Source organism: Pseudorasbora parva, chromosome 18 (assembly GCF_024679245.1).
Source record: "Pseudorasbora parva isolate DD20220531a chromosome 18, ASM2467924v1, whole genome shotgun sequence".
NCBI lineage: Eukaryota > Metazoa > Chordata > Actinopteri > Cypriniformes > Gobionidae > Pseudorasbora > Pseudorasbora parva.
Window position 1 is genome coordinate 19,407,572 of NC_090189.1, and position 17,572 is coordinate 19,425,143.

Sequence of the window (17,572 nt, forward strand, 5' to 3'; positions counted from 1 at the left end):
TTAAACAATTCCCTATTGGCACTAAGGGGCCTAAAGTGTGCCAAGAAAACATCCCCCACACCATTACACCACCACCAGCCTGCACAGTGGTAACAAGGCATGATGGATCCATGTTCTCATTCTGTTTACGCCACATTCTGATTCTACCATCTGAATGTCTCAACATAAATCGAGACTCATCAGACCAGGCAACATTTTTCCAGTCTTCAACTGTCCAATTTTGGTGAGCTTGTGCAAATTGTAGCCTCTTTTTCTTATTTGTAGTGGAGATGAGTGGTAGCCAGTGGGGCTTTCAATCAAAGTTGCTCTTCTATCAGCTTGAATCAGTCGGGCCATTCATTCATCAAAAAGGCATTTTCTCCCACAGGACTAGCGCATACTGGATGTCTTTCCCTTTTCACACCATTCTTTGTAAACCCTAGAAATGGTTGTGCGTAAAAATCTCAGTTACTGAGCAAATTGTGAAATACTCTGGTCGGCCCATTTGGCACCAACAAAAATGTCACACTCAAAATGGCTTAAATCACCTTTCTTTCCCATTCTGACATTCAGTTTGGAGTTCAGGAGATTGTCTTGACCAGGACCACACCCCTAAATGCACTGAAGCGACTGCCATGTGATTGGTTGATTAGATAATCACATTAATGAGAAATTGTTCCTAATGATCCTTTAGGTGAGGGTATGTATATATATATATATATATATATATATATATATATATATACACACATACACATACACATACACACATAAATACTATACAACATTTAGGGTAAGTAGGATTTTTTTAAAATAGAAATTAATTATTTTATTCAGTAAGGAGGGCTTCATTAAACTGAAGTGACAGTAAAAACATTTATAATGTTACAAAACATTTCTATTTTAAATAACTGCTCTTTTGGGATTTTTTTTTTAATGTTTTCCAAATAAATATTAATAATAAGAAATATTCCTTGAGCAGCAAATCAGCATATTAGTATGATTTCTGAAGGATCACGTGACACTGGAGTAATGATGCAGAAAATAATTGTATATATATTAAAAATATATATCATAAACTACATTTTAAAATATATGACAATACTTATTTATTTCAATATTACTTAGACAGTGAGAGAGAATGAACACTGAGATCCGAAGAGACAAAGAGGAACAAAGCAATGGAAACTCTCCTCCGGAAATCCCACCCTTTAAAGGAAATTACAAAGGCAGATTCAGGAAAAAGAAAAACAAATTGTTTCAAAACAAACCCCTGATTCTTTCCCTAACAATATATATATATATATATTTAAAAAAATGTCCAATGTAAATTCAAACAGGAATGAACTTAGAAAGAGGTGATTGTCTGATCTACCTAATAGTTTAAATATTGCAAAACTGCCAGAAAATAAATACACAGAGTGAAAAGCTGTGCTTTTACTTGAAAGCATGGTCAAAGAGCAGAGTGTTCAAAAAGGATCACCTGCGTCTGACTCACACTGGAGGGTCTCGAGGGTCGCAGGACTCCGATCCGCGAGTACACCTCTGCATCCGAGCCGGCTCCACATGAAGGGTGAGGGCTGGGTGGGGTGGTGTGGATGATGGGGGGAGGCGCATACAACATCGGTGGTGGAGGTGGAGGGGTGAGGTGGAAAACAGGTGGAGGTGGGGAGGGAAGAGAAGGGGTCACTACAGGCAGGTTGGGCTCTTTTAGATCATACTGAGCCATGTGGTAGAACCCGAAGTATTCCAGAGCATTCCCGGCCTGAGCGACGCGGAGCCTGTGGCGCAGCAGGAGCACCTGATACAGTAATGCCAAAATCAAAAGCCCAGCCAAGACCATCCACAGCACAGCCAAACCGAGCTCAAAGTCCCAGCAAACACGGGAAAGAGTCGAGATCCCACAGCCTGATTGATTCACAGAAGATAGCTTCTTGAGAGGGACATCAGCCAAATCAATCAGGTTTCTGTTGATACTTTCAGTGGGCATAGCTCCCGTCACTCTAGACGTATACGCTTCTCAACCACACCTGTAAGAAGTGTCTGGGCAGTGGCGAATGTAGTCGACCGCTGCTGAACATCTGTTCTGGAGAACGTCGTTTGCAATCCCAGGAATTGGATCAGGGGCTGACGGCGACTCCTGGTGCTCAAATAAAACAGCAATGGAACAGAATGAACCTTTGTGTGAATGACTGACTGAAATATGTAAGTGCTTAACCTGCTGAGATCAGTCTAGTGAGCTGGCCATCCTGTGGAGATCTCAGGTCTACTATAGAATTTAATCAAAGGCTTCGGTAAGCCTTGCAAATCAGAGAGCCGCAGAGGCCGAGCCAATATTGAAGCCATTTGTGAGTCAGTTGAGCTATTGCATTGTTATAACTACAGACTTATTTAGAATAATTCAGTCTCCTGAGGTTTGCATAACTTATAACACTATAGACATTAAATATCTGTGAGAAATAAAATTTACAAACTTACTTTTTTACAGCATTCCATAGAAGTGTTCCTGAAAAGTATAATGACTGAGAGTTGCGCTCTGACAATGCTAGAGAGAGCATTTGTCTTGGAAGGAAATTCAAAAAGAGTTCAGGAAAACATTCCACGCAGTCCTGAAAGGGGATTGGCTAAATTCATTATCTCTATGGTTACAGGAAACAGGCAAAGGATGTTGGTCTGTATCGCAGAGGAATTCTCATGTGAGAGGAAAGAACAGACTTATCCACAAAAAAAGCTTGCGCTTGCCTGAGTCAATCTAAAACAAAACGGAGTCACATAAACATGCAAAACACATTTACTTTTTGTGACTTCAACACAAGTATAATTTTTGAATAAATACAATGGGGTTCAAAAGTCTCAAGAGGTCATGTTGAGAAATAAACATTTTCTTGACCTTTTGACGTATAAGAGGTTATTATACTATTAAAAAAAATTCTATACGTTTCAGAAAAAAGCTTTTATTGAAACCAATTTGTTTTGGATTTTGTCACACTATGACGTGAAAATCATCTCTATAAAATCTGTACTACATTGAGCCACGCCTACCGGTTTGTGTGTCATAGTTGTAAATTCGAGGGAGATGTACATGTACAGGAAAGGTAGTCTGACAAGCCAGACCCACATCAAGATGTTTGGTCTGGAAACTCACCATTGACAGGACTCAATCCGAGGGGCGGGATAAACGGTTGTCTTTCAAACTCCCTCTGCACGCGATAGGATAGCGCTACAACCAACCAGAGCAACGAAGGTGAAGCAGAGCTAGTTGACAGATTAAACTTTCACCGTATCCATTCAGCAAAACTCAGAACACATCATTCCTTTTTAAGAATGAGTGAAACAGTGCCTTTCTTTGTTCTTTTCTCAGAGAAAAGCTTAACTCCAAGCTTCCCAGAGTCACGGTCGAAGCTGATTCGAAAGACCGCCGTTCGCCAGCCTCTGTGTTTACTAGTTGCTAGGCAACGTGGGGGAGAGGACGCTGGCGTTGTCTGTTCGCTGCTTCTCCACCCACAAATCATGTTAATGTACTATTAGATTTAGATTTTATTTTATTTCCTTATGTTTGCGACTAGTCTAACAGTCAGAGCTACAATTGGGGCTGTTGCTGATTGCTGGCAGCCACTGAGAGGACGTTGTTCGTCGTTTCGCCGTTTTCCACTGCTTCTCTGATGTTTATGTTTGAATTGCTGCGGTTGGTTCTGGTTTGGAGGACACTTGATGTTTCTCGCAGCGCTGCTCACTGGTGGTCTCCCTTGGGCTTAAGCTGCATGGTGGCTGAAGTTTCATGTGAAGTTTGCACCGGGCTAGCGTCATCCGGGCCATCGTCATCGGCGTCCGGCATGATGTTGGGATGTTCCGCTTCTCGGCTGCGCCGCTGTTACGTCCTGCATTGCGGCCGTGGAGCGGCTTGGACATCTGCGCCGACCCCGGTGTGTCCACAGAAGTGCCCGGAAAAATGTTCTGCCTCCTGCATGGTGCTGCGGCGATCCCCATCGTTTGAATCGTCATGAAACCCATCATCTGGTCTTCAGCTGTCGTGCCTCGGCGATGTCATCAGGACACTGCCGCTGGGAGAAATCTGAAACATGGAGTGGACCACAGTGTGCTGCGGAGCTAACAGAGACTTCCATCATCAGCTCTGTTTCTGTTCACCATCAGCTCTGTTTCTGTTCTGTTTTCTATGTTGGTTGATTGTTTGTAGTATTCAATTTTTTTACTTGTTATTCTTTTTTTTTTTGTCCCCCCCCCCCCCCTTTGTTGCACTTTGAGATTCTTCGGAATGAAAAGTGCATTATAAATAAAATCTATTATATTATTATTATTATTAGTAGCATGCAAGCGCAACTTGGCTGTCATTGTGTTAAGCCCCGCCCACGACTCTATACACAATGTGATTGGCCTGACCAGAGTTTGGTTTTTACAGCTCAGACGTGTATTGAGAGTTGCTAGACGACACTCGCGGCAGATTAGATTTGCCTGGGGTACATCTAGATTTCTAGGCTACAGGAAAGGAATTATAGGAGAGAGCAAACACAGGGCTTTAGCAACAAATCAATAGTGATGCCTCGAGAATTACAGGAGGTTTTGCAGCGCCCAGTTGTGGAAAAACATAGTTTTTGCATTGCCTTTCTTGTGATCCTAACATTTAAGGCCCCAACATACGTGGAGTTATTTTTTCATTTTTCACTTAGGGGTAAAATGAATCCGAAATACGTGACCAGTGGTATACTGTTATTGAACATCCAACATCCAACATCCACACTGCTGGGAGCGACAGTTAGTGCTGCACACTTTCCTTTCAATAACGAAATAAACAGCAAGAATTATTTTTAAAATAAAACTTAATGAAAAACATTTGATCATAGCAACGTGGATATGTTTGCATGTATGACATGTATACAACCATCCTATAATGATAAAAATCCATCAAGTGTTTTTTGTTTTTGTTTTTTTTAATCTCCCTATATGTTTTCTCCTGTCTAAAATCGAGCTGTTTGCACGTGTGACGTCACACGGTCAGACGTCCCTTCCACGACTGGTGATCGACAAGCAGCGTTTCACCTCAGACCTGCTCTGAGTGAGCTCAAGGTGTCGTCATCATTGTCCGCCATTATTGATATGCTGGAGCAGAATGGCGTCTAAGCGATTGTGGTGTTCTGTTCTTGGGTGTAATAATGAACACAGAAGTCATTTTGATGTTACTAAATCTGCTGAAGACGCAGTGGCTGAGTTTTCCTGCTCTTGAATAAAGATCTGTACCATATATTCGTGTTGCTGCTGCCTCTCCAGACGTGAGTGTAGTTTGAAACGCTTCACGATGAATGCAGCACGATGAAATACTAAAGTGGGTAAATTGAATTACGGCATTCTTTAGATGCATGATGTTCTCAATATTATTCATAATTCCACGTTTATAATGAACAACGTGTTATGGTTATTGTGTTATTACAGTGCAATCTTTTACTGTCAAACATTTTTTTTTGTAACAGTTATTACAATGCATAGATAACGTTATGCATCACTGATAAACCAACATTAACAGAAAAAAAGGTTTTATTGACATTAGGTGTAACATCAATCTGTCAATGAACTGATGTAGTTCATTGACAGATTGATGTTACACCTAATGTCACCTAGTGTCCCAAAGTGAAGTGCGCGCACTTCGAAGGCCGCATTTGAAGTGCGATTACGTCATAGCGGTATTTCGAAGGCTGTCCCAATGTGAAGGCTGCACCTCTGAAGGCCACATTTGAAGTGCGATTACGTCATAGCGGTATTTCGAAGGCTGTCCCAATGTGAAGGCTGCACCTCTGAAGGCCACATTTGAAGTGCGATTACGTCATAGCGGTATTTCGAAGGCTGTCCCAATGTGAAGGCTGCACCTCTGAAGGCCGCATTTGAAGTGCGATTACGTCATAGCGGTATTTCGAAGGCTGTCCCAATGTGAAGGCTGCACCTCTGAAGGCCACATTTGAAGTGCGATTGCGTCAAAGCGGTGCGACGAAGGCTGCCGCAATTCATGAGCGACTTCAAAATGCGCCCTTCAGTTCTCAGGCTAAGGAAGGGTACAGTAGATGGAACCAGTGCTGCGTTCCACTCCACTTTAAGACATGCACTTGCGAACTTCCCTATGCACTTCCCCTTGGAGGAATCCCCGCCACCATTTTGAAGTGCGTTCCACTTCGTGACGTCACCACATATTGCGTTTAATTTACCCCAACACAAACAACTCTATGATATTTTTAAAAACATTTAAAACAACCCAAACACATCCATATACATATAGAATGCTGCATTAAGCAATCACGTAAAAAAAAAAAAAAAAAAAAAAAAAATCAACTCCATAGTGGATTGCAAGTGATCAAGGGCTCAGGGCGTTCCAGTTCAGTCCATTGCAAAGTTTCCGGCAGTATAGTGGGCACTCATGCAAGCAATGACCCACATCCGATTGAACGAGACGGAGGGAAATTAGCGAGTGAAGGGAATGATAAAAACGAACTGGAACGCAGCACTTTCCACAACTTCCCAACCTTCCCTATCCTAGAATTCATAGCACACTGGTGATCCGCATTCCCACGGCACTCATTTAGATTTCCAGTTAAAGACGGTATAGCGGTTGGTAACTCAAGTGTAGCCTGGATACTATTGAACACAACAGCGCAAACGCTTGAGTAAATAAAATGTTTAGCCCTGAGCAACCAAGATAAACTTTAATTTCCCAAATTTGAAATGCTATTTATTTCTCAACCATTCTCTCAAGAAGATGAATCAGTCCATTATCACCCTTTTCGCTGTTTCTTTCTCTTTTTTCATACACTTTCTTTAAATAGCCTTCAAAATATAAACTGTGTGGGGCTGTATTTTCGTCCCGCTCCCGCTATTCCTCACCGCACCATTCAACTCGCGCGTAAAATTCACTCGGTGCTCACCCGCTATAAATTGTTTTATTCCCGACCAGACTGATCCAGCTAAATTTAGATTTTGTTTCCAGAATCTATCTTTTAAATTTCCCTTACAGAAAGAGAGACACTGGGGATAGGAATTGTCCATGCAATCATTTATTTTTCTTATAGCCTATAGACCCTTTTACTGTTTGTACACAATGATGACGTAGCAACGTATGCGCGCGCATTTTGGCAACAAACTATGCCGAGAATCGGCGGCATCTCAAGCTACGCGAGTGGATTAAGCAACACAAACAGAGAAAATTATTTTTAAAAGTTGATTTTATCAAATGGTATTCAGCTACCAGATCCGTGTACTATAGGGGAGTGGATAGAAGACGTTAGCTGATGGCCAAAAATACAGTGTGTCACACAATGTTCTATGTTCTTTGCTCTTCAACCTCTGACTTTCCGTACGGAAGCGTCTAAATAAAGCGTCTTATAGTTTGGACCGATCATAAGAACCTTGAATATATTAGATCTGCCTAAAGACTTAACTCCAGGCAGGCTCGGTGGGCATCTGTTTCCGGACGTTTTGACTTTTCTCTCTCGTACTGCCCTGGGTCTAAAAACATCAAACCTGATTCTTTATCTTGCATTTTTGATCCTTCCAAACGCCCTTTTACTCCTGAGTGCATTTTGCCAAGAAGATAGTTATCTCTGCACTCACATGGGAGGTCGAATCGAAGGTCAAGATGGCCTTAGAAGTAGCAACGCCTCCGGCCGGTTGCCCACCGAGTCAATTATTTGTACCGGAGAAATTACAGTCCGAAGTCATTCAATGGGATCACTGTTCCAACATCGCTTGCCATCCAGGAGTAAGCCGCACTTGCAGTTTAATAAAGCAGTGATTCTGGTGGCCATTTATGGCTCGCGACATCCGCTGTTTTGTCTTGGCTTGTTCAATTTGTGCCATTGGTAAGACGTCTAACCGACCTCCTAAAGGGTTTCTTCAGCTGCTTGGGATTCCTTTGAAACCCCGGTCCCACATAGCGCTATATTTATGTCACCGCCCTCCCGACCTCTAATGACATGATGGTTGTTTTGACCGTAGTGGACCGGTTCTCAAAGGCAGTGCATTTTATTCCCTTGCCCAAATTACCCTCAGCCAGCGGTGGCTGTTGTAGAGCACGTCTTTCGGTTACATGGCCTCCCGATGGACATGGTCTGACAGAGGTTCCCATTTTGTGATCAAATTTTGGAAAGAGTTTTGTAAGTTACTAGGGGCGACAGTTGGTCTGTTTTCGGGTTATCACCCCCAGAGCAATGGTCAAACTGAGCGAGCCAATTAGGATCTGGAGAGAGTGTTGTGATATTTGGAGTCCAAGAACCCTTCATCCTGGAGCCAACAACTCTATGGTTGAGTTTGCTCATAACGCGTTACCAGTGTCATCCATGGGCCTTTCGCCTTTTGAGTGTAGTCTAGGTTACCAGCCACCAATTTTTCCTAGTCTGGATTCCGAAGTCGCGGTCCCCTCCGCTCGCGCCTTTGCCCAGAGGTGCCACTGCACATGGACCAGAGCCTGTGAGACTCCAGGTGGGAGCGCGCACTAAGGCTAAAGTCGATCGCCACCGGTCTAAGCCTCCCGTATACGTTGTGGGTCAAAAAGTGTGGCTTTCTACTAAAGAACATCCGCTCCGCTCCTTGTCTAATAACACAATAACACTTGCTCACAAATTTATCAGCCCTTTCACTCTCGCCAAGATCATTAGTCCGGTGGCAGTCCACCTCAAACTTCCTCCTGCATACAGGAAAATTCACCCTGCTTTTCTTGGATCCAAATTGAAGCCTGTTTTTCATTCCCACCTTAATCCGCCAGTCCCAGTTCCCCCACCGCCGTGATTCGAAGAATGAGGAACCCACTTATTCGATTAATCGTATTCTGGACTTGAGACGGAGAGGACATGGTTTTCAGTACCCTGTGGACTGGGAAGATTACGGTCCGGAGGAGAGACGTTCGGTTCTTGCTAGGGACATCTTGAACCACTCACTTATCGATGATTACAATCAACAGATAGGTTCTCCTGGGAGCATCAGGAGACACTCCTAGGGGGAGAGGTACAGTCATGGTTCATGAATTTGTTGTCTCATTCTCATGTGTATGTATGTGTGTCTGTGTTGGGGTGAAGCCGCTGCTTGGCAGATCAGTGTTTCCACCTGCCGCAGCTGATCAGCACACCAGCTGCAGATCATCATCACACCCTATAGTCTCACTGCATTCTACCTGTCTTTGTCAGAGCGTTGTTTGGATGTTCCTGTGTCCCGCCTGTTCCTGTGTTTCTCCTGCCGTTGCCAGTGTCCTGTGTGTTTGTCGTCGTCGTCGTCGTCGTCGTCGTCGTCTTCATCATCCACCTTCAGCATTCTCTTGCCAGAGGTCTGGGTTGTCTGCAGCGTCCCTGCGCTACCAAACGTTTCCTTCGCTCTGGATCTACATCTCTCTGTCATCGTCTGTGCTGCTGTTCTCAATAAAGAGCCTTTTACTTGCAATTAAATCCTGCCTTCTAGTATTACACTTATGCAATTATTTCTGAAATCTGAAGCTTTTGAAATGCGTACAGTTCAACTGAGGATCTGTTTGTGCTGGAGTTGTGCAGCTCTTAGGGCTTTGTGTATTAGGGCGCACTGTGCTGTTGGCATCGGCTCTGCTGGTCTCAGCCACCTGCAGCCCTCTCCAGGCACAGCACTGCCAGACAGATTAAAGCCAGCTTACAATCACTCATGTGTGTTTCCCAGTGGACAGGTGGGTCAGAATGAACCCAACAATAATGGAGAGGGAAAAAAAGCTCTCAGAGGCCACAGTGGGTTACCAGAGTTGGGTGCTGCAGGACTCGGGAAGCGCATCTCACTATCACACTTGCAATTGAAGTCACATTTGGAGATATTTTTGATCCTTTCACAGACAATTCTGCTTTATTTCAATATATCTTTTACAGTGCGCTCAGGCTATTCTTGCGTCTTCACATCAAATTCCATTTAGCCGTAAAAGGTATTTAGGTGACAAAAACAGGTCCTTGTGTGAAACCATTTAGATGTTGCCCAGAAGAATAATTGATTTTCCTGTTCGAAAGTGAAACAGGATTGAGTTGTTTGTCTAAATGGCTGTGGAGAGGATGATAGGCAGCCCTTGACACAGAATCCAATCTTTTAAATAAATAAAGCTTTTGATAGATGAACAAAAAGAGGAAACTGTAATGGTCACTTGTGTTTCACAGCTAAAAGTGGAGAAAAAATGAAATAAACATTTATATAAAATTAATTCAAAATATATGTTTTAGAACTATTAGGTCATTAATAAGCAAATTTGTCACAATGACAAGAGAACTTTTCGTACTTTCGTTACAAGTGATGTTGCTGACTTGTTACTTTAGTAACACAATAAGTTCTCATTTGTTAACATTAGTTCATGTATTACTATTAACTGCAAGATGAAATAACAATGCAGTATACTTACAGTTTTTGTTAATCTTTGTTAATGTAACACTGTAAAAAGAAAAAAGGTCTCCAACTTAACATTTTCTAGTGACTGATCACGTACAATTTTCAGTTGGCTGAATTTAAAGTCTGTGAATTGATGCAATTTAATTTACAGAAATTCAATTCTGCCAACTGAAAAATTTAGATGTGATCAGTCACTTGAAAATTTTCAATTGGAGACTTTTTTTCTTTTTACAGTGTAACATTAACAAAGATGAACAAATACTGTATTTTTGTACAGTGTAATTAATTTTTAAAAAAATACAGTCGTTCATCCTTTGTTCACATTAGTTCACAGTGCATTAACTAATGTTAACAAATACAACTTCTGATTTGAATAATGTAAATGTTGAAATTAACACAAATTTAGTTTTATAAATGCAGTGGAAGTATTGTTCATTCTTAGTTCATGTTAACACAATTAGTTAACTAATGTTAAAACCTTATTGTAAAGTATTACCATTACTTCATACATAACAAAACTGTACATTTAACATGTCATATAAACAATCAGTCAGGTAACAGACTGATGTACATCACAGTAACAATTAACGTAGGCCTACAATTAATTAAAAAACTGAACTGAAAAATTAGTGAGGAGTTTTCACTAGTTCAGTTATTTGTTGATTCACTGATTGACCGAGTGAGGTTAAATGAAACTCCTGAATCCCAAACAACTGCAGGGCTATTTTGTGAATGTTTTCAGCTGACATAAAAGGAACCTGTTCACAAGAGTAATTTTGTGCAAATGGAACATCGCAACCCCTACTATTTATTGTTTCCTCAGATAACACTACCAGTGTTTTGAAGAGATTATATTTGAATATTATATTAAATGCACACAAAGCTTTTTCAGCTGTGTTTTAAATGATCACCTTTTTTAAAAGAAGAAAAAAAGGATCTTTAGTTAAAACCACCATGTCTTTGGCAATCCGAATCATGAATCGATACGCTGATTCATTAATCTCCGATGCTTCAGGTAGCCTTGTTTTGAAATCAATATAAAAGTCTTTATTAAGTTGCTGTTTTTGCGCACAAAAACTATTCTCGTGTCTTCATAAAATGATTGTAGAGCCACTCTAGTGAGATGGACTTTGTAACAACGTCTTTAGTGCTTTTCATGGGTCTAGAGAGAGGAAATGACATTGGTGTCAAAGGAGGCCATTCTGAGCCATCGTATTTCAACAACAACAAAAAATTATTTGTATTCCAAATATGAACAAAGGGTGTTGAACGACATGAGGGTGATTAATTAATGACAGAATTTTCATTTTTGGGTGAACTAACCCTTTAAAGCTACACTGTGTAACTTTTTTAGTTTCTTCTTAGCTAAAAACACAGTTCTTTCAAAAATCTATGTGCTCATTAATGTATATTTACTTCTTTCAAGTAATAAAGTATTCTCGTAAGTTTATAATATGCCATTGAAAATACACACAGGTGAGGGTTCGAATGCTGGTCACCATGTTGCTCCTCCATCGTGAAAGTACATTAGCCAAAGAGGGACATACCCGTAAATTCAAGCTTCGCCTTTCGCGTTTTAAGACTCGATAGCACCTTGTCGAATGTGAAGAGGGGGATTGCCATGTTAATCTTGGACTAAATCGGCCACCGTAGGAGTTCAAACGAAATCGGAATTGAGAGGAACAGAAACTAATATTCACTGGATGGTCATATACCTTTTCACTGCTAGATGGGGAAAAATATCACACAGTGTAGCGGGTTTGGTACACGGGTTTGGAAAGACACAAGGGTGAGTAATTAATGACAGAAATAATTTTGGGGGGGCAAACTAAAGAACCAAAAATGGAAACTTTATTTTTAAAAGTTTGAAATGTTATACAACATTTTTTATTGGACTTGGTAATCAGAAAAAAGCTTGAAAAAATCCAAGCATTTTTACTAATGATATCAGACCTTTGGGCCCTACTGTACCTTATATAGTGCAGCATGTTTCGCCTGAACATTGAAGATTTAGGGATGTTGTGATTGGTGCTTGAGCTGATAGCTGGTAGGCTCTTCGCTCTGATTGACGCACATCATGACTCTGATCATAGACTGACGCTGATTTGAAGAAATTTGTGACCAGTCTCTCACGAACCCTATGTGGAACCAAATGTCCCCATAAGGATAGTAAAACCTGACATTGGCCATGTCCCCACTTTTCAAAATGCTTGTAAATATACAGAATAAGTTTTTTTGAGAAAGGAAAAATGCAGAATGTTTCCTGTGATGGGTAGGTTCAGGGGCAGGGGCAGTGAAAACCATTACGCCTATAGAATATCCTCCCATGTCACAAAAACAAACGTGTGTGTGTGTATATGTGTGCCCTGGTTTATATTTCATTGTGGGGACCAAATGTCCCCATAAGGATAGTAAAACCTGAGATTACCTTGTGGGGACCAGCCAGCGGTCCCCACTTTTCAAAAGGCTTATAAATCATACAGGATGAGTTTTTTTGATAAAGTAAAAATGCAGAATGTTTCCTGTGATGGGTAGGTTTAGGGGCAGGGCAGTGTAGGGGGATAGAAAATACGATGTGTACGGTATAAAAACCATTACGTCTATGGAAATTCCCCACAAAGATAGAGAACCAGACATGCGTGTGTGTGTGTGTTTAAATAATAAAAAAGTTATGATCAGCACAACAGTGGTGTTTGCAGTATTGAGATGTCACTTCATACACACACAAACAACTCTCCTCATGCATTTTTAATAGTTCAACTGAGCAAGATGGCATCCCAAGGAGAAGATAGATATATTCAGAACAACATGCTGTTGTCAGAGTTGGAGTGCTATGAAGCAGCATATGTCCAGGGGCTCACGGGAGTTATCTGTCAGATCATCTTATCACACAGAGATGGACAGGACAAGGTCATTCAGCTATCACCTCTAGACACAGGCTAACCCGTCGGCACTGGCTGTTTGAAAGAATATCTGCCTTTTCCCACCAACTCAAACCACATGAAGAATCTCCACTATGTTTACTGAGCAATACAGAGAGTAACTCACTCACAACTGAGGGAAGAGACTGGAAAACTTTGCAGATATACTGCTCAAGTCAGCACACACTGTAAAAAAAATGGTGGTGTTTGTAAAACTTTTTAAAAGGCAAAAATTAGCTTGAAAAGCTGGACATGTGGTGAAAATACAAACAAAGCCTTTTTTGATTATGAATCTTGACAAAATAGCGTCGTCTCTGAGACATGGTAGAGACATGTAACTCACGGTAAGCCAAGAAAACGAGTGATTCAAACAATAAGACAAACCCAATAAAGGTATCCAAACAGTTACTCGCATGATATATTAAAGTGTCTTTATAAAACCGGAAACTGAAGGCAAGGCAGATATGATGTCATTGAAAGGTGACAAAATGACACAGGCCTTTACATTGTTTAAAATGGTTTTCTCTGGATTTAAACATTATTGAAAACGTTTGGGATAATGCAAGTGCACAAGTCAACAAAACGTATAACATTGTTCTAGTGATTTTTTGATAATTTAATACAAAAATTAAACAAAAATTGCTTTTCAAAAATGACATGATTACATAAAAAATCATCATATAAGCACTTACAAATTCTCTTTCAGGCAAGACATTTCACATGGCAGCCATCTTTGAAATGCCTCTCGGGTTATATTGTATACACTGTCATGCAAGTACCTATCTTTGAATCAAATTCTCCTGTTCACCACTTGTACGATTCATTTTCATATTTGAAATCACCAATGAAATCTGAAAACAACTGACTCATATATTTTATTTGTAAATTCTCAAATCATGATTAAAAAACCCTGCATTTTTCAGGCTGGACCAACCAGAGCTTCTAACGGCAGCTGCAGTGATGTGATTAGCTCTTTTATTTATACGGCGAGACTTATTTGTCCATCTTGCATTTTTTTCCATTTATATTAATATAAGTGCATCTTCTTTGTATATCTAAAGTCTTTGGCCATAATAAGACAAAAAACATTATAATGCACCAATATAATATGCTACCCAATCCAACACAACTGATCATTTTAAGTTAAAGAACAATCATATCCTAACATCAATTTGAGATATAAAAAAAAAACTTGTGTTCCTGAAAGTTGGAGGTGTTAGAACTTTGGAACAATAAATAAGCAACAACTAACTACTACAATCATTTTTAAAAAAAATTCAGCATTATTTACTCATTTTTTACAGTCCACCAAATGTCATTTTACCATCACTGCAATGAACCAACAGATGTGTTCTTCATTTTATGCAATTCATCGTGCGTTCTTGAGGCCCCCGTACACAGACTTGTCAGTGAAGAATAAGAGAAAAGAGGCAGCGATGGGATTGAAGGGACTCTTGATGCTGAAGAGGGAAAGAGGGAAGTGCAATTTGAAATATTTGGTGGTAATCAGCTGTCTTTGATATGAAGATACCAGCATGTGGAGATTTTTTTTTACATGTCTACATAGCAGCCCACTGATGGGCACTTCAGAGAGCCCACGCCGTGAACTGCAGACGTGGATCTCACTCAGTTGCATGACCTCAGTGATTTGCCCTGGCGTTTAATGAAGCCCCTCGGTCCAAAGAAAGCTGGTTCAATCGCCTCCACGCCCGCTCATAAATATTTATCTCATCAGTGACAAAAGGACTTGCTCACTATCATTATGTCCTTTGTAAGTCAAATAGAAGGAGTGTATGTGTGTGAAAGAGAGAGGGGAAAAGAGAACAGTTCTCAACTTTTGGCATTTAGAATTGAGCAGAGAAGCGATTTCTGACCTCCAAACTTGTCATAAATGGCATCAAACTGTATGCTTGAAATGTATTATTGCAATTACAACCTAGATGCTGAGTATACTACAATCATCAATTACATGTACAGTGAAGTCCAAAAATCTAAAACCACCAATGAAAATGTACATTTATTATTTCCTTTAATTACAATTATATTTTGTCGTTACATATACAAAATCGTTATATTAAATGTATATGTTATATTAAAAATCGTTACATATACACTCTATTGCCAAAAAGTTTTGGGACGTCTGCCTTTACATGCACATGAACTTTAATGACATCCCATTCTTAATCTGTAGGGTTTAATATGGAGTTTGCCCACCCTTTGCAGCTAACAGCTTCAACTCTTCTGGGAAGGCTTTCCACAAGGTTTAGGAGTGTGTTTATGAGAATTGTTGACCATTGTTCTTGAAGTGCATTTGTGAGATCAGACACTGATGTTGGATGAGAAGGCCAGACCCCTGAAAAACAACCCCATGTCATAATCCCCCCTCCACCAAACTTTACACTCTACACAATGCAGTCAGACAAGTACTGTTCTCCTGGCAACTGCCAAACCCAGACTCGTCCATCGGTTTGCCAAACAGAGGAGAGTGATCACTGCACAAGAGTCCAGTGGAGGTGTGCTTTACACACTGCATCTGACACTTTGCATTGCACTTGGTGATGTAAGGCTTGGATGCAGCTGCTCGGCCATGGAAACCCATTCCATGAAGCTCTCTACACACTGTTCTTGAGCTAATCTAAAGGTCTGTAGTTATTAACTCATAGCATGCACTGACCCCACTCTCTGATTTTTCATGGCTGAGTTGCGGTTTTTCCCAGTTGCATCTACTTTGTTATAATACCACTAACAGTTGACAATGGAATATTTATTAGTGAGGACATTTTAAGACTGGAATTATTGCACAGGTGGCAATCACGGTACCATGCTTGAATTCACTGAGCTCCTGAGAGTGACCCATTCTTTCACAAATGTTTGCAGAAGTGTCTGCATGCATGGATGCTTGATTTTATACACCTGTGTCAATTGAAGTGACTGGATTCACAATGATTTGAGGGGTGTCCCAATACGTTTGCAAATATATTAAATACAAAAATTATATTTTTAATTTTCTTAAAAATAGTATAAATGTACAGGTTTGAAACTGACAGTTTTAGCAACATACAATTTGGTATAACAAGATTTGATAACTTAAGACAGCAAATAACACCCTGAAATGTAATGCACCAAACAAATAAATACATTTAAATAATTTATACAAGGTCCAAAATCCACTGTACTGCGCATCTTATTCACAGGTCAGTACCTCTAACCACAGCTGGACATGTAATGGACGATAATCAGACATTAGACTAAATGGCTAATTTTCACAGGAGCTCATGGACACCATGTCAAATTCATTATGAGGTTTCAGAACTCATCAGAGGTATTTAATAAGAGCATTCATTAAACAGACATTAAATACTTAATAGGCATAGAATGCTGTGTGCAAGGCCACTTAATCAGAGCCTAAAAAGGAAAGCAATTTCCATATTCAGAACTTATGCCCCAAGGTCACGCTATAAACCTCTCTGGAGATGTCCTGTGGCAACTGTCACAGAGGCAAGAGTTCACGCAAAGAAATTTCATCCAGCAGTGATAAAAGAGAGGATACGTCTGAAATATGACACGTTGATGATATGAAATATGAATACTGCAACTAGCTGATATTTTTAATACTTTCAAATATAAAAAGGGCAAAATAGTCAATTAAATCATATTTATAAAGCACTTTTGTTGGAGATAATAAGAATGTTTGACCTGTTAAAACACTCACCAATTACTTGCATCAAAAAGCTGCTCACACCAATTATGACAGAAACACGAGAATACAAATCAGTTTCCTGCATTTTGTTAATCAGCATGACAGTTTGACATTTAGCCTGCCCAACACACAACCCGCGCCTTGCTTTAGCACAAACACTGTAATGATTAGTAAGTGGAAAACAATTATGAAATTATTTCACAGCCTAAAGATACTTCTACAACGGCGCCACAAATGGAAAGGCCAAGCTGTCTAAGCTTATTTGACAATTAAAGTTCACAGATGTGATGTTTGGCATATTTTTGCACATTGTGATGATCAGTAATTATACGTCAAGGTGAAAGACCTGCAAAACTAAAATCCTTCTACCCATTAAGCAAATTACAATTCTTCTTGATTGGCTGCTAATTATGCACCTAATTTGCAACTCTCCTAATTGGCTGCCCAAAGAAACACTGGAAAATGTAAATGGAATGACTAACAGGGTAACTGCTCATCACTGAATCACTTTCACCATAATTACAACACTTCTATCAGCCTGTTCATTGGCCCTGAAGAACGATTAGCTAAATCTGTTATCCACTCACAGAAGAGA

At 40.3% G+C, this 17,572-nt stretch overlaps 1 protein-coding gene across 1 annotated transcript; it reads right to left on the reverse strand.

The window, feature by feature from the left end:
- Positions 1–1,294: 1,294 nt before the first annotated feature.
- Positions 1,295–2,542, reverse strand: LOC137046419 (uncharacterized). The gene is made up of 2 exons (XM_067423621.1): positions 2,458–2,542; positions 1,295–2,119 (listed from the first exon to the last, which is right to left on the reverse strand). Exon 2 carries the CDS (start codon positions 1,967–1,969, stop codon positions 1,433–1,435), a length of 537 nt encoding a protein of 178 aa, XP_067279722.1. The 5' UTR covers positions 1,970–2,119; positions 2,458–2,542; the 3' UTR covers positions 1,295–1,432.
- Between the last annotated feature and the right edge of the window lie 15,030 nt (positions 2,543–17,572).

Excerpts from the sequence above, each read along its gene's own strand:
- LOC137046419 (XM_067423621.1), bottom strand. The coding sequence starts at position 1,969 with ATGCCCACTGAAAGTATCAACAGAAACCTGATTGATTTGGCTGATGTC.